Consider the following 25,292-nt stretch of genomic DNA (forward strand, 5'->3'; position numbering starts at 1 on the left):
TCCAGCATTGCCGAACACTGGCCTTTTCGATATAATATCGATTATCACCGTTTAAGTTAGTACAAAGCCAGTGGGAGGAATTAAAAAATTAAACGCGCTGCACCCCTATTGTTTACCCTCGTTTTGCTGTTTTTAATCGATTCAGAACCCGCAATGCTGGACAACATCGTAGAATTCACGAGTTATTGGTGGTTTCGTTACCTCATGGTGCGTAATGGGCATACAAATTACGCATATATTTCAATTGAGAGAAGCTGTGTCCCCATGATTCTTAAATATACTAACTCTATTAACTTGCAGGTCACCGAGCTGTATATGGTTGAGAAGTGGGAGCGGATAACGATACGTAAGTTTTATTTACTGATCAAATACCAAACCCTCGAAGAAACTTGGGAATATCCGGGGAATTCGTCATGTGTTAAGAGAATTTTCACGCTTATCTGGGTTATTATTGCTCTCGTTACTTGCAGACGTCATATTTATGGTGCTCTTCTGCGTGTTCTGGTACTTCAACTACTCCGTTTTGCTCTCCCTGGCTGGATTAATAGGACCCACCAGTGCCTCCATCGCTGATATTATTCCCGGAGTTCAAGGACAGGGTCTCAAGGTCACATGATTGGCCACCCAGCATACTCGTGCGTATAGCTCTCCGTTCCAATATCCAAAATATCCGCGTATCTATACCTCGCCGCGAAGCTTTATCTAATCCGCACGCGTTTATACACCGCAATCAAACGATGGAACGAATATATAGGCGACACATGTCCAATGGGTCGATCTAATCGCCTGCTGATCCGAATCTGAAGTGGACAACACCCCACGGCTGTCCATCAGTAGCTGCCTCACCGTTTAATGTAGTTATCTAGCTGTAGTTACACGTAAAAAATCAGTAAATAAATGTAACGCTTACACAATCGCACTGCAAAATAGTTCAAAAGTGATAAAAACACAATAATTTTGCATTGTTTTCCTGGTTTATTTTTGTTTAATTTTGAAGAGGTATTCCCTTGTTTATTCCGACTTAACTGATGTGCTTCCATTTGTGAATTATTTGTTAGCGTCAACCAGACGTTGAACTTGCTAGATCCATACTTCAATGCTCTAAGTGTTACAATTCATTACAAAAATATATAGATAGCCTATGGTGTATGCGTACTGAATATGGTAGAACTAGTTTTGCGTATTTTTTAGTTTTCGTAGAAAAAAACGTGCGCGTTTTGTTATTCGAGTGTAGATCGCACACGGCTAGGATCAGATCGAATTTTAGGGAGGTTTAAGGGGCAGTTTGGCTGAGTTCTTCGGGACTCGCGTTTCGGTTTTGGGGGACAGACTTAGTCTAAGCTACAAGTTAAACTCTTAGAACTGCTTTATATCCGTTTTCCATCCATGCATGAAATAAATCAACGGTTACCATCTAACTTCCTTTGCACTGCAATCCTATTTTGTTAGAGAAAGATCTTAGACTAATTACTTAGAGAGCGGAAGGCAAGCAGATGTGTTCACCACGTGATTATCTTATCCTGCCGCTCCGCTCATTAGATTACGAATACAGATAAAAACTGGCTACAACTAACTGTACAATCTGGCCATCTCGAGCAGAAAGTGCTATCATTCATCTCAAGCCAATACCTCCGACACATTAATGCGCACTACTAGTTAGGATGTGGGGGTCGTGCCATCCAGCAGCACCGACGCCATCTCCTCATTCTGCTCAACGTATACGAGACGCGGATCCTCGCCAAACTCCAGGCGACCATATCTGGCCACCAACGGTGTTTTATTGTTGTTCACCTGCGGCGCCCGGGGCCACTTCCTTTTGGGCTTCGTGTGCGTCAGCATGTGAGACTTGAGGTTTGTTGACTGGGCAAAGCATTTGGAGCAACCGTCTATGGGACAGTGGTAGGGTCGATCGCCAGTATGTATCCGGACATGGGTGCGCAGGTTGAAGTCCAGGGAGAAGCGCTTACCGCAGCCTTCGAAGGTGCACTCGAAGGGTTTCTCGCCTGTGTGCACCAGCTGGTGGCGCTTCAGCTTCGAGCTCTCCACGAAGCTCTTGCCGCAGACGTTGCACACATGGCCGCGTGGTCCGTGTGTGTGCATATGTTTACGCATGGCAGAGTGATTGCGAAACTCCTTGTTGCAGCCGCGATTAGTGCACCGAAACTTGGGCTCCTCATCTTCCTCAACGGCTGTACCAGATGATCCCGTTGGATTCCCAAGCGTTTGATTGGGCACCGCTGCCGGTGACTTGGTCACAATTGTTTGTCGAGGTCGGGGTGGATTACTGGAAGCTACCAGTGGCGGTGGTGGAGTGGGTGTCGCCACCTGACCCGCTGCCGTGAGTTGCCTCTTGGTCACCTTGGTCTGATTGCTCGCACTTTTCAGCCGCACATTGGTGCTACTGTTTTGCAACACTAATTTTGGAAGGGCCGCTTGCGGAGTAGCCACACCTCCATTTATCTTCGTTAATCCCACCGGCATAGGAGTTGGTCCCGGCGTCTGTATCAATTCCACATTGTTCGGCATATTCTCAATAAGCTCGATGTTGCCGTATGCCTCTTCCAGCTGGTTGTCCGCATAAATGAACTGCTCACTAAGCGGTTGACTGTCTTCCTCGCCCTTAACATCTCCCATAAATGCATTCACCACCTCTTCGACGTCCGTCACAGCGGAGGCACTGAATGGATCGGGCAGGATGACGTATTCGTTGCCGATACCATCACTCAGCACATCATGGTTGATCATGTGCTCGTCAATAATAAGCTTTGGCATGCCGGTGGAGCCTTCATTCTGGGAGGCAGAGTTGGATGTCACGGATGTAGTAGCATTTGATCCAGGTGGCTCCTCCAACTCCTCCTCTTCGTCTTCATCCTCTGAGTTCAACGAGGACCACAAGGTTACATTGAACTCGTCCTGGGTAATGCGTATTGGTACCTTTGTTTGCTTCCAGCGCTTGGCTGCTGAATTTCCTATTGGCCTTTCCACTCGACTGCTACCGAACAGTTTAAAGTCCTGCAGCTGGTTATTGGAACTGTTCGAATCCTCAGTGGCCTTCATATAAAAGTCGCTTTCCAGCTGTTCCTCCTTGATGTTGGTGGCCTCGATGGTGGTCAGCATTTCGGAGGCGATTTCGAAGGCATTTGTCATGGCAGGCGCAGAAGTCTCATCGTCCTGGTCGACCTCCTCATCGCCATCACCGTCGCACGAAGAGGTCAAATGCTGTCCATCGCCATCCTCCTCGATGTACTCCTCGTCGTCGCTGGTCTGCTGCATGATGATAGGTGGGGGCAGTGCATCGGCAGTGGCCACCGTGACCGAAGTAAGCCTGTCCAACCGATCTACCGGATAGTATTCATAATGCTCAAAGAATTCTCCGGTGTCGACAACAATATTAGCCTCATCATCATAGTCGTCAATGATCTCCTCAATCAGGAAGCTCTCATTCTCCTCGACCATAGGATCTCCCGCCAAAACTGTGTACGGATCTTGCTCAGCAATAGCAGTCGCTGTTGACGGGTGTACGTGCGTAAAGTAAGTCGACGAGGAGGCGGGGGTCAGAGGTAAAGGTACCGCAGCCGCCGCCAGCGACAGGTTCTTGACAATAGGCGCCCGGAGCTGATGCAGCTGCGGCTGGAAGTTCCCACCGACGCCGACGTGATGATGATGACTTGTCATCGCGGCTGCTCCGTCGGCCTGTCTCTGTGTCTGTATCTGTTTGCTTGTATTTGTGGGCGCTTTTCCTTGTGTGTGTGTGTTGTATGTGCGAGCGTGCTGCGAAAAAAGTGGGCAATTAGTACCTGGCCAAAAATCCGTAATATATATATTATGAAGATCCACAAGAAAAACGTACTTGTTTAAGTCGGTATTGTTATATTGGACTGGCTGTCTCCTCCACCCCTTTGTGAGGCCAATCGTTTATTGTGAGACGGCGGCGGCGGCAGACGGCGAATGATGCGTACCGCTCGCTCCGCCCGCCACACTCCTGGTGCCCAACGGCGGTTTAATCTTCGATTTGGTTGATCACCTTAATCCCGCTCACCTCGGGCAGTGTAAATATTTTGAATTTTGCCGGTAAATATGGCGGAATTGTATTTTCCAGAAACGGCTCGGTACTTTCTCTCGCGTTGCGTGTGTGTTGGTGTGTGTGTGCGACTGAGGAGGCGACGACAGGCGCCACAATGCAACCCTGCGCGCGCTTTGTGTATATGCCAAGGAGTTTATGCGGTCTTAGTCGCTAAACTTCATTATCTCAATGTTCAAAACAACAAAAATGTAATCATATTTTTACAAAATAATTGAACTTCATTAACTCCTTAACGCGAAAACCTTTTATTAGCTGTAAAGACGGCGTTCTATATATCGATAGGCGATAGGTTTGTTGTTCTGCCAGCAGAGTTGCCACCCGTTACAAGGCGAAAATGCGCAATAACAAAACAATTAATTGATTAATTAATTACCATGGTTTCACTTTTGTTTCTGACTATATACAATTTAAGTGCCTTAAATAACTAACTATTTAAATTTTTTCAGCAACACGACTTCCGGTAGATAAATACGCTTTAGTTTTGACTCCACAAAGCGTTCGTGTTGGGGTTTCAATAACTCAACGTTATGATTAAAATCAGTCTTATTAAAATGTACAGCTTTTCTGTCGGCAGTTATAGCTATATTGTAATGTCGGCACTGATCCTGTAGTCCTGTCGGTCCGTCGATTAACAGTAAACGCAACAAGTAATGAACCGGCACTGTAAGCTGTTTGTTGTTATAGGCATGCGTGAAAATCTGCAACAAGCTCCTGAAAAAATACATTAAGAATTTAAAATTTACTGGCATTGGTTAAATGGGTATGGGATAATTAACCTTCTTATCGCCTGCAACTTGATAGTAGCTACTGCGCACAGAATATGAGGCAATTGGGGAAACCCCATAAGCACTTTGTATAAATTTCCTTGTTGAAAGGCCAAACAGATATCAAAGCATAGCTTAAAGGTCGCATCCTGACGCACATAACCCGGTAAAGAAAGGGCACGTGCAAAGGACTCTGGGGAACCCAGATTAAACACTTGATACAAAGATTCGATAAAGCATCGTCGGTCAAGTTCACGGATTGTGGGTTCTCTAGACGGTTCCAGCCCATCTAGTTCTTCATAACAACACAGCACTCCAGTGAGGCACTCCTGCAAATGCTGGTTACATATCTTAGGATCAAACTTTTCTATTGACTCTCCACACAACCGATAGCGACTGTAAGCCAGGAACATCACAATGGGCTCCAGTTGAATAATCTTCTGGCGGGCATCGTACATCTGTATAACGATCTCCCGACGCACAGCCCTCAAACGATCAAAGATAAAGTCATAAACCAAGTTATAGGGCTTCCGAGTGTCCAGAATAATGCTGTAAAATTTCGGATTAACAGTGTAATCTTTGTATTAACATCCATAATACTTGCTCCTTGAGAAGATATTCCACTGTTTTTGTTAATGCCGCTTCCGTGCGCATTTCCTTGGGAAGAGGCATTTTGACATCGGCGGCAGATCTCGTAAACTCCTTTACCAGGACACCTGGAGTATTTTTTTGGCCATTTTTTAGCTCGTAGTAGTGCAAAAGCTTTTCGCGGATTCGCCTAAAATATTGATAGATGACATTACGTAAATCTTGATATTACCTCAAAAATCTACATCTTAGCTTCCCCATCGGGACAGAAACTTTCACAGGAACCTCGAACCTGGGCCATTTATTGATATATAATTTGTTCAACAGATTCCACCGCCACACAAAACAAACCAGGGCTGAAGAAAACAGAGGTGTAGACCAACTTTTTTCTGTGGGTTACCGAAAATATTAAATTTTTCAAAGTTGAACTATTGAATATGAATGTTTATTTTTGCACGAGTAAAAAATAAATGAAGTTTTAATTATTTCTTTAAATTTAGGATGTCACCTATGGGCACTTGGCAAGCCCGTGAACCTAACAGCTGTTTGAGCGGTCTGGTTTGCCATGGCTTGTCATATAGTCTCGGTTTTGAAATTATAGTAAATTTTTGTTCCGTTTTTCTTTACTCTGATCAAATCGGAATGTTTCCACAACATTTGAAAGCCTTCTTCCTAATCAGCCGCTATGGTTTTCAGAAATTCAATGCCCAATTCCGGAAATTCATTGCTGCCGGCTTTAGCAACAGGTTTTCCCTAAGAGTGGCAACCCTCCTGCCGCTTGCAATCCTCCGAACCGTTGATTGTAGTCAAAAAGATGGTCAGGAAGGGAAGAAGCCAGGCCGCAAACGAACCATGAGCAAGGTTAAGTATGAAATGTGTCTAGAGGGTAAGGCGCAAGTCTACCTCAACGCCATGAAGACGCGATGGGAGCAGCTGCACAAGATTCCTGGACTGTTTTCCTACCAATTGCAGAAAGCGCCCCAAAGACGAACGATACCAGGAAACTGGGGCTTCTATACAGAGGTGTGCTTCACCCTATTGCCTAAAGCTTACTATTGATATTTTTCTTTAGCTCAATGCAGACCGTTCCCTCAAGCGCCGCCGTCCACAAACCATTGAGAACCTCAATCCCACTTTCAAGCCAAAAATGTTCAACTTCAACAAAGTTGACGCTAAAGAGGTGATAATGACCATTAATGATGCCCATGGCAGTCCTGAAGTACAGATGATTATCAATAAGAGCCCCCTTACAAAATATCATACTCTGATCTGCCCAGAAGTGGAAAAAAACCATGTTCAACGGATAACCCGTGAGGCGCTCGAGTTTTGCATCACCTTCATGAGAAGTATCAATGACAAGGACATGCGCATAGGCTATAATAGCCCTGGTGCATTGGCCTCTGTGAATCACCTTCATTTTCACCTAATTCATTTGCCTCATGACCTGTATATTGATCAGGCCCCTTTAGATGACCTGGTCGGCGGTTATGTCTACCGTTTGAGCCGCAGAGCGCCTACAGAGGGTATTTGTATTCTTTTCAAGGAAAGTGATAACGAAGAGCAGGTCACGGAGAAGGTGGACCAAATCTACAAGCTTGCCAATTGGATGTGCCAGAATAATATGCCACACAACCTGTTTATCACGCAAGATCGGAAACCCAACAAGAATGGCAACGTTAATGTATTCGTTTTTTCCCGTTCCGAATACTGCGTTAATAAAGATTTGACCGACTTCAATGTCGGATTTTGTGAATTGGCTGGTTACATTCCGCTACCAGGTAAGTTAACCAATCCCGGGAATTTTTAGTTGTTAAAATTGTTGCCCTTTTTTGACAGATGCCAATAAAATGGAAAATCTAACAGAACTGCAAGTTCTCTTCAGGATCCGAACTGTCACTGGCGATGCTCCAAAAGCTGTGTACGAGGAAATAACGAATATTGTCGAAGGACGAGATCATTCATTTTGGGAACAATTTTTGACGATATAAAACAAGTTAAATAAACTACCAGAGGCTTCTTTCTAAACTAACTTTACTTTTTCATTGGTTTGACATGTTACACTGCCTCTGCTGCAAATCCTTTGTCCATAGTGGCCTTGCTAATAACTTTAGTATTGGCAGCAATTGAATAGTCAACCAGGGAGTTCCCATTCTGAGTCCTTACGACCTCCGTTAGCTGCGGTAACGAATCGTTAGCCACACTCTCGCGTATTGCCTCAAAAAAGGCCATCTGGTGATGTAGGTTGTGACTGCAAAAGGTGTTTAAATCAATGGAGGTTTTGGTCATTTAGGACAATGAACTTACATCATCAGTAATATGGGACCCAATAGCTCGTTAGTCTTGTATAAGTGATGAAGATATGCACGCGTGTGTTTCAGGCAGGTCAAGCAACTGCAGTTACTCAACAGTGGCGTAAAATCTTCCTTAATACTTTCATTTGTGACGTCCAAGAAAGCCACATGCTCCGCTGCATCCTGCACAAAGCTGAATGTCATGGCTTTGAAATTTAGGGAAGCACAATAGGCATAGGAGGTATCGAACACATCAATGCCTTGCCGAATAAGCTCTAAAACTGTTAAGGGCGTGTAGGCACCTGCCATTACCCTAGGTTTGTCCTCCTCCAATTGGTTAACACAATGCTCAACAATTGGAAGTAATTTGGAGGGGTCCAAAGTGGTGGCCGACAAACCATTTGTGTGGAATCCCTCCAATATGTAACCTCCGTAGCTGCCTTCTGGTTGTTCCTGGGCATGCTTGATGGACTGCGTACGGGCGAAAGTATTGTATCCGCCCACAATTGGAGCTAGCAAAGTTGACTGAACCTTGCCTCTGTTTTCATAGATGTAGTGCATAAACTTTTCCGTCCTATCTACCGATTTCTGAACCCTCTTCTTCGCACTCTCCAGATTTGTGTCCGCATCGGAAAGTCCCTGATAAATGTCTGGTTTGAAACTAGCTACCATTTCCATGTAACGCTCAGGAGTAAGCGATTCCTTTCCCCTTCTCGTGAATAGTGGCTGTATTTCCCTATCATTGCCACCCGAAGGTGTTATTTCGCAGGGATCTCGCAACATAAGAATATTTAAGTGTCCTGGTAATCCCACGAAGTCCGTCAGCCCGCGATCTCCTCCTCTATTCCAGTGCATCAGGGCCTCGGCCATTTGGTCCATGGTGGATAATGTGAACTGAAGCACCTGTGGCTTACGGCTGACATGGCTCTCGAAAGCATCAGCACTCAGCCAAGGAATGCTACCTCCTTTTGTCGTTTGCAAAAGAAGCGGAGTCCTGAACTCGGGTCCTCCATCCTTGATTCGTAATTGACCAAGTCGACCGGAATTCTTGCTGATACTTTCGATCGCAAATTTCATGCCGGTCTGCGTGTTATTATTTATCTTTGGAATGATTAATACAAACCGCACGTTTCGTGAGGTTAACGATAACGATAACGATAACAATCAGTGTTGAAAATTTGGCTGCTTTCTGAATAATTTAGCTAGTACTGATGGAATAACTTTATCAAGAACATTGAGCTGTCTACTATGAACGGGCTGTTTACTTACTTAGTTTACATAGTATATATTATTATTATAATTGCCTGGATTTCTGATAACCTTTTTGGTTTCGTGGCTTTTTGACAATCCCTTTGAAAATATTTTCCAGTCCTTTTGTCCGGCTTCTTTCTGATATTTTGATGCACTTTTTATCGGTATTTTCTGAGATTTTTGCCTGACTCCTTACAGGGTATTCGTTCAACCTTTTGACAGATTTATTGATAAGCCTTTTCAAGGCTTTTAGCTGTTTTAGGCTATGTAGGATTATTTGGGTCCTTTTAACTAGACTTTTAGATCGGCTGTTTCAATGGACGGATTCAATTGCATGTTTACTGTTAGCATCATTCAATAAGTTGCTTAAGCACCATTCAATAGGCTACGCGTGTTATATAACAAAAGGGCCGATTATGAAAAAAAGAATTTATTTTCGTCATCATTGTAAGACAACCAGAATGTTCTCATCAAAATGTAACCTTTAAAAAATTAAAATTAAATTAAATAAAATACGTATCTATATATTTTACGAGTTATTCGAAGAGTAAAAGTAGCCAAGTTATAGCCATGTCCCTACGCAGTCCAAGTTTATTTCAGTATCCTGCAGCAGCCCACTCTAATGTCCATAAACCATAAAACTTCTAATATCTAAAGAACTATTAGAGTTAGAATGTTGGGACTAAGCACGTACAGTCTTGAAATGGCAGAGTATCTTAAGGTGGTAACATCCGACCATTATTATTATTATTATTAAGAATTGTTGGTTATCTTATAGTCCCGAAACTCGACAATAGCGTTTCGACTTGTTATATATAAGCTTTATAGAAACCACTCAATTATTTAGTGCAATTCAGGATTATTAGGATTTTATTTAAATATGTAACCGTGTTACCAGGTCGTGTACTTTATATTTTAGAATATTTTTTTTAGTTTCGAATACATTTAACTTGACAGCTTCGCAATGTGCAGTAGCGATTCCTGTTGCCATAACATCCTTTGTAGCTCATCTTTTCGCATTTTCTAGTTACAGAGCTGTAGTACCACATATTGCGATTTGGCTTTGGGTCACAAGGCGGTCCTCCACGAGCTCGAGTCGATGATCCTTCGTCCTTTCCGCCGAGGCAATTTTGGGTAGCTGTTTTATTAAATCGAATTTAGTATTTAACTTGGTAAATTTTTTGTATTTCGAGATTAGACTTACAAGGAAGTCCATCGCATTCCTGGGCAGAGGTAACGGCTATATAGAGAGCCAGGCTGGATAAGATCAACAGGAACTTCATTGTTAATGGTTTATTTTCGAATGCTCGATTTGAACTGTTTCATCTAGTAGTGGATTGGGCCTTATATTGAACCAAATCGACCTTGTTTCGGAGGCACATTTTGATTTAAGAATAAACAATGGATTTATTAAACAATAATCAACGAAATATGTTTCACAGTTTTTATTTTAAACCTTTTGTTTCTGTACTTTTGCAGTCACTTCTATTCAATCGAAATATTTTCGAACAATATCGTTGAGCTTAACCAATCGGTATATATTTTTAAGTTAACTTACTAAAGGTTTCAGAACTCATAAGCTTGCAGTCGGTTAGTAGTCCCATTGGGAGGAAAGCTTTTAGGAAAGAATAAAAGAAAGTCGGTCACACCAACCGCCTAACATCTTCCCTGGGCAACCAAACAATTAGAGGAAGAGTAAAGCAAGGCACCCCGCCGATCTCTGGACAAGAGGACTGTCGTTCTAGAGTCCTTAAGCATTAACAAAACTTAATATTGATCTCTCATTATAAACATTTGTTAATCATATTATCATCATGTTATGTATTTATATTATATGTACATTATTTTACTCAACGTATGTATTATAGGCATTAAGTTATTTGAATGAAAAATTCAAAAAAAAAAAAGAAAAAAGATAACGATATAAATTAGCATTTCGAAAACATGCCTAAAAATATGCAATGAAAATTAAAGTACTTAAAACAGGTTTTCCAAACTGACAACTTTAAGCCGATGGAAATTATTTTGAGTTAATTTAATAAAACAGATCTTAGAGTATTAGTAGGCTTAAGATATTTGAACAAAAAGCTTTTGTTTCAGGTTACCACAAGCAATTTTGCATATAAAATGAAAGACTTAAAGATTTTTAAGGACTTAAATTAAAAAAAAAACAAATAAACAAAAAGCAAAATCATGTCATATTTGTATAATATAGTTTTTATTAAAAGATTATTATTTTTTTCTGAAGTGTTTATGAAGTTTACAAATCAAAAGTCAAGAAAAAATGATTTGATGTTAAGAAATTTAGCGCCTGCATTTTTCAATACAATCTTGGTTGCTGCAGTAGCGGTTGCCGTTTCCACCGCAGCCTTTATATTTCATCTTCTCACACTTCCTGCCCCGTGAGTTATAGTACCACATTTCGTTCATAGAACTGACGCCGCAAAATCGTCCGTTACTGTTACCTTCATCCCTGCCGCCAGTGCAAACCTGAAAAACTTTAAAAAAGCGCACCCAAGGTGATGACAATCAGCAGTTCTATCTAGTCTGTTTTTTTTTTTATTTTTTCCCATACCCGGACGTCCTACGCAATGACGTTGCGCCTGCGTACAGACCACATATAAGGTCAAAACCATCAAGATCATAAGAAACTTCATATTGGAGATATGACTATAAGGTTTTTCGATATCAACTGTTCGATCTTACGATTTGCTTAGCTTATATAGGAAAATAAACAAAGATATGTTTTTAGCTTACAAGGTGTAAAACTCTATTATACAATATTAAAGGTTGTCCTAGATTTCAGACAAAAGATCTATAAATATTGTTTGTTTTTTGCAATAATAACGTGTGCTTAATTTTAGAGTTTCATTTTAAATTTAGTTTAGTAAGGCTTTCTTTAAAAATAACTACTGTTTTGGACCATTTTTGAAATGATCTTGGGCAAAAAAAAGTTTCTTTAACAAAATCGATTATTATCTAAACATATTTATTAACAAAAATACAAAACCACTTTGTTGTTAATTTTAAAATAACTTTAAAATGTATTTTAACGTCCAAATAAAAGGGTACACCTTAATCGGCAACTTAAGAGTGAACAAAATCGATTGGTATTTCCCCCGCATCCTAGATACGAAAGCCTTTGGCATTCCCTCGCATCCCTGTTGAAGTACCACATCTCAGAATTGGCTCTAAGACCACACCCCAATCCGATCGACCCTCCTGCATTTCGTCCACCTGTGCAGGTTGAAATGGCTAAAAAAAATATATTCTTTAATTTTAAATTTAAATGAATTATTTATTTATTCAACTTACGGGGTCGTCCACGACATAATAAAGCTAATTGGCCCCGGGCAAAGGCTATATTAAGAGTAAAAAAAACGAGAACTAAAACGAAATTCATTCTAATCGTTTGTAAATTTTGGATCACAGAATAAGAAACTTTATATAGGTCGCAGGTTTAGCAAAACTGAGCTTAAAAGCACTAATTAAAATTAAGTGCATTGACACAAGTATTTAATAATTAGTTGTCATTAAATTGTTATTATATAAGTACACTCGAAGCAAGACTGGAAGTATACTCTATATGCCTATATATGGAAATCTAAAGATATTATGAGAAGCTCTCAAAGGGAAAGTTCGTGAATGAAAAATAAATAAGTTAAGTATATAAATTTGTTTATTTACCGGGGAAAGCTTTCGGTTAAAGCTATTTTCAAAGTGAAATTTAATATATAATTGTTCTTGGATTAATAAAAAAAAACCTTTATTAAGTTTAAAACACGTTTAGGCTTAAAACACTTGCAGGCTAAAAATAAAGTTTAAAGAGAAAACCATTCATTGAGTACAAGCCTTATAAAGACCCTGACAGCAGGGCTAAGACCTTATTCTTTAAACGTAAAACATTAACTAAAGATTTAAGCTAAAATGCGGAATACAACATTGATTCTTATGGCTGCAGTGATGGTTTTGTATCTTTTAGTGGACCTAACTAGTGTGACAGGATGCAAGGGCAAGCCCAGTAAGTAGATATGAAAGATAAAAATAAATGAGGATATTTTCAAGGGTAAGTTTTCATAGGAACACCAAAGTGCAGTGGGGCAGCAGATGGTGGGAATAACCGGAAAAGGAAGTGCAAAAAGTCAGCCAACAATAATATGTGGCACTATAATGAGGTGACTAAAAACTGCACCAAAATCAATTACCTAGGCTGTGCCGGCAATGATAATCGTTGGTGTACCCAAATCTTATGTGAAGGCTGTCGAAGGAGATAAAATAAAAAAATCAAATGAAATAAAAACAATTTAGTTTATATTATTATTTTGCTGGTTTATTTGATTGGTTGGTTGGTTTCCCTTTTCTCAAATATTGGTTGATTTCATCTTTTGAAAATGATAACCAGTTGATTTGAAAAAAAAACGCTAACAAAAGTTAATAAGCTTGCAAATTGCATTACGTTTATGATTATCACTAAGTTTAAGTACAACAATTCTTAAAGCTAAACTTCAACCAGTTCTGTACAGGCTTAATATAAGTTACTAGCTTTTAAATAGTTTAGTTTATTTTTTTGTTTTGTTTTGTTATCTAGAAATTCTTTACAAACATTGCTAAAATTTATAATTATTCGATTTGTTCACTTCGCTTCTGTTTCTCTTTTTCTTTTTCTTTGTTTTTCCTTTTCTATTTTTTGTGCTGTTTTATTAATTATTTTAATTATGATTTTTCTTTAACGGAATGCGGGCGGTATTAAGTTAAGTATTAAGTATTTGATTTTCGTTGCACAGGTACGCAATGATATGTGAAGGCAGCTGTTTAATCAATTTCATTCTTACTGATCTGAGGTAGGTTCAAAAACAATGTATACAAAAAAAAAATAATAATAATATATATTTTAAAAAATAAAATAAAAAACCATTTGCGTGGGGCATTTGAAACAGTCTAGATCCTACACAAAATTACAAACCTAAACGGGCCATAAATTATCAAATAAATTACATTAACATTTACGTTCATTAAGCATATTTATCTCAACTAATCTATATGCTATATATATCAATATATCAAAATATAATATAATATACATATTATATAAATTTATATATGTAAAAAAAAACATAAAAAACAGTCTTGTGGTTGCATTTGTGTTTAGTTTCTCGTTAAGCAGATTTCATTTCATATCTTTGATTATATTTGCTGGATGCAGAATGCGAATGAAAACTATATAGTCGGTGTGTTAAGTGCGAATGTGCGAATGTGTGTATCCGAATACGATTATAAATAAATTCTGCTTAATTACTGGGTACTATGCGCATGTCTTTTCTTTTTTCTTGGTGTGTTCTAGGAATTGGAGTTTTCCTCCCTTAATGTGTGTTGATGTGTGCGGGGGTGTGTGGTGGTGTTATGCAATATTTACAGAGCGGCCCCATCTACAAACTATATATATATACAGGCCAATTATTTACAGTAGGATGGATAGGTTAGAGTTTGAGTTTAGATCGCCTAAAGGCTGGCTTACAAATCGTGGGAGTAGAGTTCATTGTTTCGTGAGGAGTTTTCTGGGAAGTTAACTAAGACAGATAGGGCTTAGATCTCTGGTCTAACTTCATTCTCCTACGCTTTGCTTGCCCTTCCTGTGGATCCCCCCCCTCCCCAAAATGTACAGGGTATTTGGTGAGTCTAGTTGGCCTGCTGCGTCAACAGGTTGACCAACTCCGTGCGTTCCATGTTATTTAGCGTATGCATATCGACTCCCAAGGCGGCGGCCACTGCCTCAATGTCCAGTCCAAAGGCAGTGAGAAGCTCTAGAAAACGCATCTCCTCGCCGGTCATGGGATTCGTTAATGTGGGACACGAATGGTTGCACTGCGGCCAACTGCAACGTTCCAGGAGTCGCAGGCCGCACTTCTCAGGGACACGTGGTACACGTGGCCGCTTCTTAGACTTTGTGCCCGCCGAGGCGTTGTTTGAGGAGCGCGTTTTCTGGGGTACTCCCATCTCGGGGACAACACCAGCTCCAGCTTGCTCCTGCTGCATTTTTAACTGCTGCTGTTCCTTGCGGCGTCTCTTGCGTTGCTCCTGTCGCTGTTCCGGTGTTAATTGCTGGCGCCGCCGCTGTTTTCGCTGATCATTGCCGTTATTCGACTTTGGATTGTTGTTGTTTTTCTTATTCCGATTCTCCTGCCCTCCATTGGCCTTCTTGTGCTGCTGCTGCCGCTGCTGCTGCTGGCGACGTCGTTGTTTCCGCCTTTGCCGCTGCTCTTGACGCAAACGCTTCCGCTCCTCGCGCTCCTCCTTGCTCAGGTGATTGTGCTTCCTTTGCTGCCCTCCAGTTTGGGCCACTTGATTTTGTTTCTGGCGCTGCTGCCGCTCACGGTGCCGCTGATGTCTTTGGTTATTGGCATGTGGTAACTGGGAAACTGCCGTCGATGGCTCCGTCGAACGTTTTAGCTTGTCATGCCGCTTGCGACGCGTCGAATGCTCCCAGCAGCGCAAGGCGGAGGGCAGTGATATATCATCGATTTTGATATTGACCCAATCCCGTTTCGATAATACCGCATGACCTATGCAACTGGGGGCAAACACAGCGCTTACATTGTCCAGGGAAGATCGGAGAGCGCCACCCATCTCGTGGATATAGTTCCATTGCTGGGGGGTAACGGGTGCTCCAACATTATCGGCTCGCATTTGGGCTTCATCGAAAAGCCATTGGAAGACAAAAAGGGGAGCTGTTAAGAAGGAAAAGTTGGTTAAAAAATCATTCAAAAAATCAAAAAGACAAACTTACTTTTCAATGTGGGATAGAGCCTGTAGCCGAAGTAACACCTCCAGGGCTCTGTGGGATGAGCTTTGGTGCACTCTTCGGGCAACAAGCCCTGCCACAGTTTCCAGCCCTGACGGACTGCCTCACTGGAGGCCACTGCCGCCGGCGTATAGGGTTCTCTGTCAAGAAACCAACCAGAATCACTAACTCCTCTCACTGTGACCTGCAGTTTCTTTTCGTTGACGAGGAAATCCCGTATGCGATCCAAGTTCAGCATAACACCAAGTCCACCAGCTGAGGAGCCAACGAGAAGCAGTTCTCCACCTGGCACACGACCTAGGCCAACGGGTATCAGTTCAGCGATCACCTGACGTAGGATTAGAGCTCCCATGAAACGCCAGCTATTCTCCCGATCACTGGTATCCGGCTCCGTTCGCGTGCCCGACCACGAATCACTACTGCAATAGGGGATCAGCACGTGGTTAGCATTGTGCCAGTAGGGATTCTCTTCGGGGTGCGGCGATAAGATGCCACCAACTGGGAAAAGGTAAATTAATTAGTTTGAAAGATAGTCTTAAATAGTATTTAAGGTTAACACTCACCATCTCTCGTCTCTGGCCACTGTGAGGAGGTCATTAGATGCCGCAAACGCATCCACCTAGCACGGCAAGACCTCACATCGAAGCAATGCCAGCCGCCTTCAAGAAAGACGATCCATTTCTTGGAGCTGGGCTGTTTCCTCAGATAGAAACCGGCATGAGTGCCATCGTTGCAGGTGATACTGGAGTTGGCCAAATTGGCGCGTTTCAGGGAACGACTGTGATCCCCAGAGCCACTGGCCGAGTGCATCACCATGTAGTTACGTTGGATCATGTTCATGCTGGTCTCCCGCAAAGGATCCTTGTCGTGGAGACTGGCGGCATCCAGGAGACTGCTGCTACTGCTAACCACAGTTGGCAGCTGACTAAATGTGGCCAAAAGCAGTAGCAGAACGGTTAGCACTGTCGTTGCTTGTGTCTGAAAATGAGAGATAGAGAGAGATGTTGGCTTAGTTTTGATTTCCACTTAACCAAAAATATAACAACAGAGATGATGATGATGCTACCGCTCTCTCTCTCTCTCTCTCTTGATTTTTGGCCAAAATACTGAAAAAGTACAACTCTCGATTCTCTCGTGACCAGTTGGTGGGTTGCCTGTGTGTGTGTGTTTTTGGCGGAAAAACTTGCTTTGATCAAAATGCGAGCAAGAAGCTTTGCGATAAGATCAAAGAAATTTTTGCCGCTTGCGCCTTTTCGTTGTGTTATTTTCCCTCACCCCTCGTATCCCTATACCTTTCCCTTTTTGCTTTTGTTCTTATTTTTTGTGTATTTTTTTTTTTTTTACATAGAGAGAATCACAGAGAATCACAGAGAGTGAGATAGAGAGAGAGAGGGTCAGCCTCAAAGTATTTAGTCAAACATGGTAAGAAATTGCTGTTAATCATACGCCCCGTGGGCCAGTCAGACTGCCAGTCAAACAAATTTCAATTTCACATTGTCATGGCCGCTGACGCGTGGTAATCAGCAGTTCTTGGCTTTGAACTTAAGGTCGCTTTGTTGTCTCTTTTTTACACACATCAATCAAATGAGCTATATGGCGATTTTTTGTTGTTGTTGTTGTTGTTGTTTCGCTGATTCTCCACTAGCTATTTTCCAGCAATTTGTAAATAAGACAATAACAATAACAATAACAAGAACAACAAACAACATTTGCCGACAACATCGGCAACGATTTTAGTGTCTCACTGTGTCAGTCTGTCAATTCTGTCTACGGTCTTGCCTCCGCATAAATAACCATTCAGAAATCGTAAAGAAATCTTCAATCAATGTTTATACAGGCCTTTGAAGTCAGCCGATTCCTGACGATGCCGCTGCCGCTGCCGCCGCCAGCAACGACAATTTGCAGACTAAAAAATATAAAAAAAAAAAAACTAAAAACAACCAAATGCAAATGACAGAAACACGAAATGAAAACACTCTGGCAATTATATTGGCCAAAGGCCTACAAAGTAGCTTTAAATGCGAAGTGGTCTAACGGTAGCCAGCCATCAGGCATTAAGAAATATATATATAAGATATATATAAAACCGATATCTATTAATAAACAACAACAATATCTGGTTCCCAATAAACACATTCAACGGAAATATGCAAAATGCTGGAATTTTTAAACGGAATTCAGATAAATTAGTCTTAACAAAATCATTGACAAATACCCAACTTGATAACGTTTTAATAATAGTGAATTGATTTTATTTGACAGCTTGCTTTATAAATTTGGATTAAGTTGTGCAGAAGCTCGATTTATGAAAGCCATTAATTTTATTATTTATTTTTTTTTGCATTGCAATATTAGATTAAAATATATATTAAAATAATATTTAATCAAAACAAAAGAAAAAGATGGGAATGAAATTGGAACTTTGTTTTTAATAAGTTTTTATAAAAGAATAAAAAGAGATAAATAAATTAAAATTTAACAAGATTTAACAAGATATTAAATGAGTAGTCTTATAAAATAATTAAATATTTTTTAATTTTTAATTTTTTATTTAAGTAAATATATCAAAAAGGGGAAAATATAGTTCAGTAAGCAGAGCAAATAAGTAAATATATTTCTCCAAGTCGTTGATAAAAATTATATCATATTCGTATTTGGTTATAAAAAACTTTTTTAAGTAAATTAAAAGTTAAATGAATGTTAAATTAATGTTATTAATTTTGTAAAGATTTTTTAAAACGTTTTTTAAGTCTATTAAAGCCCACAAAGTAAATGTTCCTTAAAAAATAGTCTTGTTTATAATTTGTTTATGTACCCTTGGCTATTTGTTAGACAAATTTGGCTCCATTCTTCTAGTTCTCACCCCATCCCCCTCGGTACATATTTTTTGATTTTCTTTAAAAAAAAAAAAACCTCTCCTGCACGTCTCTTACAACAGGTTTGGATATTTTGTGGGCCGTCTTAGCCGCTCGCCGTCTGATGTTTGCCGCCAAACAACGAAATTGACAAGACCGCGCTCGCTCGCTCAGCATTAGATGAGTAGTTTCCATTGTTGATTAGTTCAACTGCGCCAGCGAATGAACTGCGACCACAATGAATTTACCACACCAACAAAAAAAAAAAACCCTAACAAAAAATTTGAAGTAAAATAAATACAAATAGAAAGATTTCACGTGTGCGTGCGCGGATTTACGTTTGAGTAAACACCGGCAAAAGATATACAGAGATATACAGATACAGATACACCGAGAGATACGTACGTACGAGGAGCGTACGTTGCACTTGTTGTTTACCTGTTGAAAGAGAGAGAAGACGAAGAAGAAGAAGAAAAAACGGCAGCGCCGACGAATAAAAAACAAAAACAGTGGCGGCGTGGCCAAAGGAAAAATGTTCACAAGCGCCGCTTAATTACCCTATATAGAGTCTTAAGTTGCGCTATTAATTGCGGGCACTGCTTATTAATATTTTGCCTTATTTTCTTTTTTGTTTTTGTTGTATTTATTTTAGTTACTCACTCACTCCCCTTTCTAGCAAAGTGGCCGTTGCCGCCGACAAAGGAGCGCTTCGATTTGATTCGAATCGAATGTCTGGGGGCTGGCTGGCAGCCAACTACTTGTCGCGCCGATTAAATTGTCAGTTTTTATTAATTGCTGCAAATACTCGGTCGCGTTTGCGACGCGCTGGCGCTAAGCCTTCTCATTTCTCATTTAATAAAAAAAAAAAAACAAACGAAAAAACAAAAAGCAAAAAGTTAAATCGAGTATACGCCCCGTTGTGAGTGGAAACGATTTGATTCCATTTGATTCGATTGCTGCGACGGCAATTGACTGTGCAACTGTGCGCCCCTCTAAGTGGTTTTAATCGAATCGCAATTTGCATTAGCTTAGGGATTGCAAGTAATGGCATTTACTGAAAGTTGATTCGGTTTGGAAAAGGTTAAGTCATAGATGTTGACGGTTTTGTGTTAATTATAATGATATTTTAATTATAATTTGTCATTGGGTTGGAAATATTTAATTGCTTATTAGTTATGTATATAAAAAAAAGGTAATTCAACTTATTTTTATAGAAATATTTAAGTTTTAGTTAACATATCACTTGAAAGTCTTTCTAGGAATCTACTAAAGAAAAACCTTTAAAATTTGCCTTAACTTATATTCCAACTTTTCTAACTAAGAACTCTTTTAAATGTTGCCTAAAACTTTCATTAAAGAAATCCCTAACCCGAATCTTGCCTATAATTAACGTTCAGCTTAGTGAAGTCTCCCTGTATAAGAATCTCAGCGCAATCCATAACGACCTTGTCCGAATCAAAGGGAGGCCGTCGACGTTTGGTTCTTAAAAGAGGGAGGAAGCTCCACTTCAATGTTTGTTGTACTTGTTGTTGCTGTTCTTGGCGCACTTGCAGCAGCAACAACAACAACACAAGTAAATAACAACAACTACAAACGGACGAGCGCTTTTTCAGTCACTCGCAGCTTATCGCAATACGCTTAAGTAAACATTCTGGGTCTGGGGCATAAATAAACTTCCGTTGCTGTTCTCATGGCTCTTGTTGTTGTTGTTATTATTGTTGTTGTTGTTCCTGCTGGCAGTTTGTTTGATTTGCGTTTCTCCATCTCTTTCACCGCTATATAAGGCTGTCTCTTTCCCGGTTTCTCTGTTGTTTGCCGGCTACAATGGCTTCAGTTTACGCGCGTAACCAGAATCGTTATGAAAGAGAGCGCGCTCTTAACAAATAACAAAAAAAAACAGAAATACAAATACAAAAAAAAAACATTGTCGAAATACACTAAGAAATATAAACACAATTTTATTAGCACTGCCAGAAGGACAAAGGCGGTATTTGGCAATGCGATTTTGAGGAAAAGTTCTCCCAAAAAAGGTGCTTAAGTTAATTATAGAAAACATTAGCATATTATTTTAACCCAATAAAAATAGGTAAAAAATATATTTAAAAATGTTATGAGATGTTAAATAATTAATTTGCCTTTTTAAAGGTTTAACTTTAATATTATATATTATATATAGCTCATTATGTTCTATTAACCTTAACAGTTTCGATGGAGCTTCTGAGTTTCTGATTGGACCTTAAAAAATAGTTTCTTAATTATATAACTAATTCAGTTTTAAGACCGTTTACTTACTAGCCATTTTATTTTCAGTATAAAACTATAACGTTCAATGACAAAATCTGTTTAAATAAGAAAGTAGTAACTTCTATTTGCATTTTAAACCAAAGATTTGTAACAGGAAAAAGATGAAGAAACTAAAGCTTATATAACATATACAAAGACTGATATCTTTATATATATCTATCTATATCTAAATCTAACTATAGCTAACCCCATCTTAATATCGTATTAAAAGAAACTTTTTAGCTTTAAAATCCTCCAAGTTCCTAGGACTTGGAGTTCCTTAAAAAAATCTCTTTAGCTTTAAAATCCTCTAAGTTTCCTACCATAACACATAACTCTGCCTTTTTCAACCCATTGCCCTAGCAATTTGCAAAGTTTTACCACTTTTACCTGCCTAATCCTTGGGAACTGTAGAAGATTGATTTGTTACCCGGCTCTGACCTGAATTGCGCTTTAGTTTTTGTTGCTTAGCTTGTAGGTTGGCCCGCCTGGGGCAGAGTTTTAGAATACTTAAAACGATGGCCTAGGCGCGCATAATTGCAGTTCCCGAAACCTGAACGATCCGCCTTATGGTTTCTGTTTTCTGCCTGCCGGGCATAAAAATACACCTGTTTGCGGCAATTTAATACTTTTTATGGCAGGGAAATAACGCGGTGGCTGCTGCTGTTGCTGCTGCTGTGTTGCTACTGCATTGCTGGCATGGCAAAGGCGCAGGTAATTCGGAAGCAGCCTCAAATGAAGCCGCAGGCCAGCGGGAATGGGAATGGGTATAGGTATGGGTATGGTTTGGGAACGGGAACGGGAATGGGAATGGGAATGGGAATGAAGCGGTTGTGGAGCGGCAACAACAAAAGCGAAGCCGCCGAAACGTGTAGCCAGTGCCAACAGCAGCGTTATTAGACCGGCCTGATCATGAGTATCTCAGTATTTGTATCTGAGTGTATCTCACTGTAAATGTGTGTGTATCTTTGTATCTGTGTATATTTGTATCTCTGTAGATGTGCGCACGTCTGCCAAGCGGTCGCCTTTACCGCTGCGGCTGCGGCTGCTGCCCGCTGATCGCTTTTTACTCCGAGCGCGCTAAACCCGTGCCGTTTTTGGCTTTGTACTTTGCCGCCCCATGGACTCGTGTATGTTTGCGGCATGTTGCAAAGCAGATCGAAGCTGGCCAGCAAAGACACCGAGAAAAATAATGGATTATCTTTAAATGCTTAATGATTTCGATTTAAAATTGTTTTTAAGAATTTAATGAGATTAATAATATAATCGTTTTAAGCTAAGAAACCAGATAATCTTTTACTGAGATAGATTTTGAATATACCTTTTTAGATCAGTCATGGAAATAAATGTTACTTTTTGCTTTACTTTTGTAAAAACTTCTTTATTTCTTTCTATAATTTTTACTTTAAAAAGTATAGGTTTTTAAAGATTTTTAAGAATCATTTTAAGCGATAGAAAAACATGTTTTACTTCGGTTTTTTCCATCTAATTGGTTTTGTTTTACTGTACCCCATAACAACTTTAAACACAAACCATTTGACAATTTGTTATTTCCTTTAATTTAATCTTAAACTTTTCAGCTGAACAGCTTTAACTTTAAAACAAACCAACTGTTATACAAATTGGTTTTATTTTTACAGCTAAAATGAAAGAAAAACCACTCGAACTTATTAGTTCTTGAAACAAAGAAAAGTTATTAGGAGGCGTACCTTTGTTATCCCAAAATATAGTAAAGATAATCTTAAAAAATATCAAATTTAAATCTTGAACTATTTTAAAAACTTGATATTTTGTTTTCCGTGCAGTTCGGGCCAACTACAAAAACCCAAGGCATCGTCGTCGTCGTCGCACTCATTGATCTTAACTTTGAAAACAGTAGCTACTACGACTGAGGAGTGGAGTGGCTATGGATGTGGATGTGGCTGTGGCTGTGGCTGGGGCAGTTGTATGGCTATGGGGATATAAGGTCTCGACTTCGAGTGAAGTGGGGCGCACGAAGGCGGCCTGCACTTTGTTGTTGTTGTTGTTGTTGTTGTTGTTGTTGCTGCTGCTGCTGATGAGGGTTTTTGGTTAGCTACACTTAAAGTCCCATTCCCCGCTCATTTCTGTCGGCCTTTTTGTTTTCTTACCAATCCCCAATGCCCTTACCCTTACCCTTACCCTTATGCTTCTTCTGCTGTTTTTATTTTCCGCCTGGCTGTGTTTTTTTTGCTTTCTGTGGCTTTTTGCGCACGCAGGCAAATTTAATCTCATTTTTTATGCTTTGGCCAAAGGATTTTCAAATTGATTTCGCCCGACTATGCTAATGTCGTAAATAAAGCCGTAGAGGTTATGGTTTCTCGGCCGAGTTCTCACAACTTGGCCAGCAGCGTCTTAAGTCGGAAGCTATTCATTTTAATTGACGTGCTACTGTATTTCTTTTTGGGTTTGTCAGTTTTCAGCTTAAGCGGCAACTTTTGATATAATTTCGGTTCATATTTCATTTTATGGGCTACCGTATTTCGCCGCTTTGATAACTCACCTGCTGTGGCTTAATCCATTTATTTGTAGCTTCTTTGTCGGCTTTAGCTGCCATTTTAGGGTTTTGTTCGGCTGCCATTTTCGATTCGATTACACATAGATAATATTAGTTATTAAATATATTGATTTATATATAGATTTGATGCTTGTTTTTCTAATTTTCTTTTTGTATTTTGTTTGTTTGTTTGTTGTTGTTCAGCACAGTTCTGAGCACTTTTTGGGGCGCTGCATTGTATGCGATATTTATTGATTTTTCTTTTGGCACTTATCAACTTGTTGTGATTTTGTTTTGTTTTGAACGTGGAGTGGGATTTTGCTATTGCTGTTGTTGTTGTTGTATTTGTCGTTTAACTGTGAAATAATAATGTATTTGATTCGTTTCGATTTTTTTACTGATAGCACTGCGATCTCGTTTCGTTATCTGCGGCACGGCACTCGCGCTCAAAACGTCCGCTCACGTCGAATGCTCGCCACGGAATGAAATTTTTACCTTGCGCTATGGATGCCGAAGTTGCTGCTACCAACGCTGCCTCAGTCGCTGTCGCTGTCGCAGTTAACGTCAAATGATCGCTCTCACGTGCTTAACGCTCTCCCTCTCTCTTCCACTCTCTCTCTCTCTCTCTCTCTCTTACTTTTTACGCTCAGCGGTATTTGTGTGGCTGCGTTTTTGTTTAGAATACGCAAAATAATAACAAAACTAATAATAAACTGCAGGGCAATGCAATTTGAGAGAATCGCCGGCAGCGCTGCTTCAACTGCGTTGGCAACGCTGACGTCGACTGAGGCAGTGGCAGCGGCAGCGGCAGCGGCAGCTACTTGTTAATAACCGTATTAAGGTTCCCTTTGATCTGCTTAATCGAAAGCCGAAATGAAATTTGCTTCTGGTCTTCCCGCTGTAGTCCGAGTTCGTTGCCTAAGTCTTTTGTTTTTCCCCTTTGCTTTGTCTTTTCCGTTTTTTAATGCTAATTTAGTGTAATTGCAATTATAATGCAAACTCTCATAATTCGCTCATCGCATATATACAGATATATAAAATATATATACTATATATATATGTTTATTGTGTTTTTCTTTTTGGGCTGGCTCATTTTGTGTTTTATGGCTTGTCGGCATTTCGTGGAAACGGAGCAATTTTGATATGGCCCTGGATATTCGGCTGTTCGGATGCGGCTTAAAGACATAAAATCTCAATAAAGTAGTCAGCGTCTTTTATCTAATTGTAAATCTAAAGGCAAATTCCCCACCGATTTTTGCAGACCCTTGGCCCCGCTTTTCCATACATATATATATATCTATATCTATATATATATATGCGAAACTCAATTAATGACAGATCATTAAAAATTCTTTTTTTTTTCGGGGTCTTTTGATTTTTGCCGTTTTTGGCCCCGAAATCGAAATACTTTTACGATTTACCCCCGCCGCCAGGAATCCAGCCATAAAATTGATTCGCTTTTGCAAAAATTTTATCACTGACCAAATTGATTTTAGCTGTTTCGCCGCCGCCGCAGCTCTGCTCCAATAGAAATTGTAGGCCTAAAGGAAGAAGAAGGCAGAGAGCGCAACTAAACAAAAAAAAAAAAAAAAAAAAAAGAAATACAGAGTCTGAAAAAAATGATGTCCAACTGGCGGCAACGGCAACGGCGACGGCGGCGGCAAACTTAAAAGTGGCAAATAGAAAGGAGCCGACTTGGTCGACCAGTCCGATTCAGTGCAATATTTATGCATTAAGTACACGCAATTATTATGCGACAACGACAACTGCAGAGGCCGCGGTGCAGCAGCATCTCAGGAGATTATTGATGCTCGCATTGCTCATACGCAGCGTGGCCACTATGTATGTACTAGCCACTAGGC

The 25,292-nt window shown here is 40.2% G+C and overlaps 8 protein-coding genes across 11 annotated transcripts; 3 read left to right on the forward strand and 5 right to left on the reverse strand.

The window, feature by feature from the left end:
* The first annotated feature begins 32 nt into the window (after positions 1-32).
* On the forward strand, positions 33-952 carry LOC108117393. Its single transcript, XM_017229792.2, has 3 exons — positions 33-207; positions 301-346; positions 471-952. Exons 1-3 carry the CDS (start codon positions 154-156, stop codon positions 614-616), a joined length of 246 nt encoding a protein of 81 aa, XP_017085281.1. The 5' UTR covers positions 33-153; the 3' UTR covers positions 617-952.
* A 3-nt stretch (positions 953-955) lies between these two features.
* Positions 956-4,360, reverse strand: LOC108117388 (probable lysine-specific demethylase ELF6). Its single transcript, XM_017229785.2, has 2 exons — positions 3,851-4,360; positions 956-3,771 (listed from the first exon to the last, which is right to left on the reverse strand). Exon 2 carries the CDS (start codon positions 3,673-3,675, stop codon positions 1,657-1,659), a length of 2,019 nt encoding a protein of 672 aa, XP_017085274.1. The 5' UTR covers positions 3,676-3,771; positions 3,851-4,360; the 3' UTR covers positions 956-1,656.
* Positions 4,361-4,445: 85 nt separating this feature from the next.
* On the reverse strand, positions 4,446-6,003 carry LOC108117391 (SAC3 domain-containing protein 1). 3 transcript variants are annotated; one of them, XM_017229789.2, is made up of 4 exons: positions 5,945-6,003; positions 5,453-5,626; positions 4,861-5,397; positions 4,446-4,795 (listed from the first exon to the last, which is right to left on the reverse strand). In XM_017229789.2, exons 1-4 carry the CDS (start codon positions 6,001-6,003, stop codon positions 4,513-4,515), a joined length of 1,053 nt encoding a protein of 350 aa, XP_017085278.1. In that variant the 3' UTR covers positions 4,446-4,512. The 3 variants fall into 3 exon arrangements, with proteins under 3 accessions (XP_017085278.1, XP_017085279.1, XP_017085280.1); XM_017229790.2 differs by lacking the exon at positions 5,945-6,003 and adding an exon at positions 5,682-5,884; XM_017229791.2 differs by lacking the exon at positions 5,945-6,003 and adding an exon at positions 5,729-5,882.
* Positions 5,996-7,465, forward strand: LOC108117389 (GDP-D-glucose phosphorylase 1). 2 transcript variants are annotated; one of them, XM_017229786.1, is made up of 3 exons: positions 5,996-6,459; positions 6,509-7,214; positions 7,273-7,465. In XM_017229786.1, exons 1-3 carry the CDS (start codon positions 6,079-6,081, stop codon positions 7,422-7,424), a joined length of 1,239 nt encoding a protein of 412 aa, XP_017085275.1. In that variant the 5' UTR covers positions 5,996-6,078; the 3' UTR covers positions 7,425-7,465. The 2 variants fall into 2 exon arrangements, with proteins under 2 accessions (XP_017085275.1, XP_017085276.1); XM_017229787.2 differs by having other exon boundaries at positions 6,250-6,459; positions 6,519-7,214.
* Positions 7,394-8,894, reverse strand: LOC108117390 (queuine tRNA-ribosyltransferase accessory subunit 2). The gene is made up of 2 exons (XM_017229788.2): positions 7,741-8,894; positions 7,394-7,684 (listed from the first exon to the last, which is right to left on the reverse strand). Exons 1-2 carry the CDS (start codon positions 8,802-8,804, stop codon positions 7,492-7,494), a joined length of 1,257 nt encoding a protein of 418 aa, XP_017085277.1. The 5' UTR covers positions 8,805-8,894; the 3' UTR covers positions 7,394-7,491.
* Positions 8,895-9,907: 1,013 nt separating this feature from the next.
* LOC121529735 (BPTI/Kunitz domain-containing protein-like) lies at positions 9,908-10,261 on the reverse strand. Its single transcript, XM_041817664.1, has 2 exons — positions 10,183-10,261; positions 9,908-10,116 (listed from the first exon to the last, which is right to left on the reverse strand). The coding sequence occupies exons 1-2, from the start codon at positions 10,259-10,261 to the stop codon at positions 9,908-9,910; spliced, it is 288 nt and encodes a 95-aa protein (XP_041673598.1).
* A 2,644-nt stretch (positions 10,262-12,905) lies between these two features.
* Positions 12,906-13,953, forward strand: LOC108117399 (papilin). The gene is made up of 2 exons (XM_017229806.2): positions 12,906-12,999; positions 13,059-13,953. The coding sequence occupies exons 1-2, from the start codon at positions 12,906-12,908 to the stop codon at positions 13,250-13,252; spliced, it is 288 nt and encodes a 95-aa protein (XP_017085295.1). The 3' UTR covers positions 13,253-13,953.
* Positions 13,292-23,898, reverse strand: LOC108117398 (palmitoleoyl-protein carboxylesterase NOTUM). The gene is made up of 4 exons (XM_017229804.2): positions 23,437-23,898; positions 16,341-16,755; positions 15,763-16,275; positions 13,292-15,703 (listed from the first exon to the last, which is right to left on the reverse strand). Exons 1-4 carry the CDS (start codon positions 23,512-23,514, stop codon positions 14,655-14,657), a joined length of 2,055 nt encoding a protein of 684 aa, XP_017085293.1. The 5' UTR covers positions 23,515-23,898; the 3' UTR covers positions 13,292-14,654.
* Positions 23,899-25,292: the final 1,394 nt, after the last annotated feature.

The sequence above is a fragment of the Drosophila eugracilis genome, unplaced genomic scaffold, assembly GCF_018153835.1.
Source record: "Drosophila eugracilis isolate 14026-0451.02 unplaced genomic scaffold, ASM1815383v1 contig_1825, whole genome shotgun sequence".
Taxonomy (NCBI): Eukaryota; Metazoa; Arthropoda; class Insecta; order Diptera; family Drosophilidae; genus Drosophila; species Drosophila eugracilis.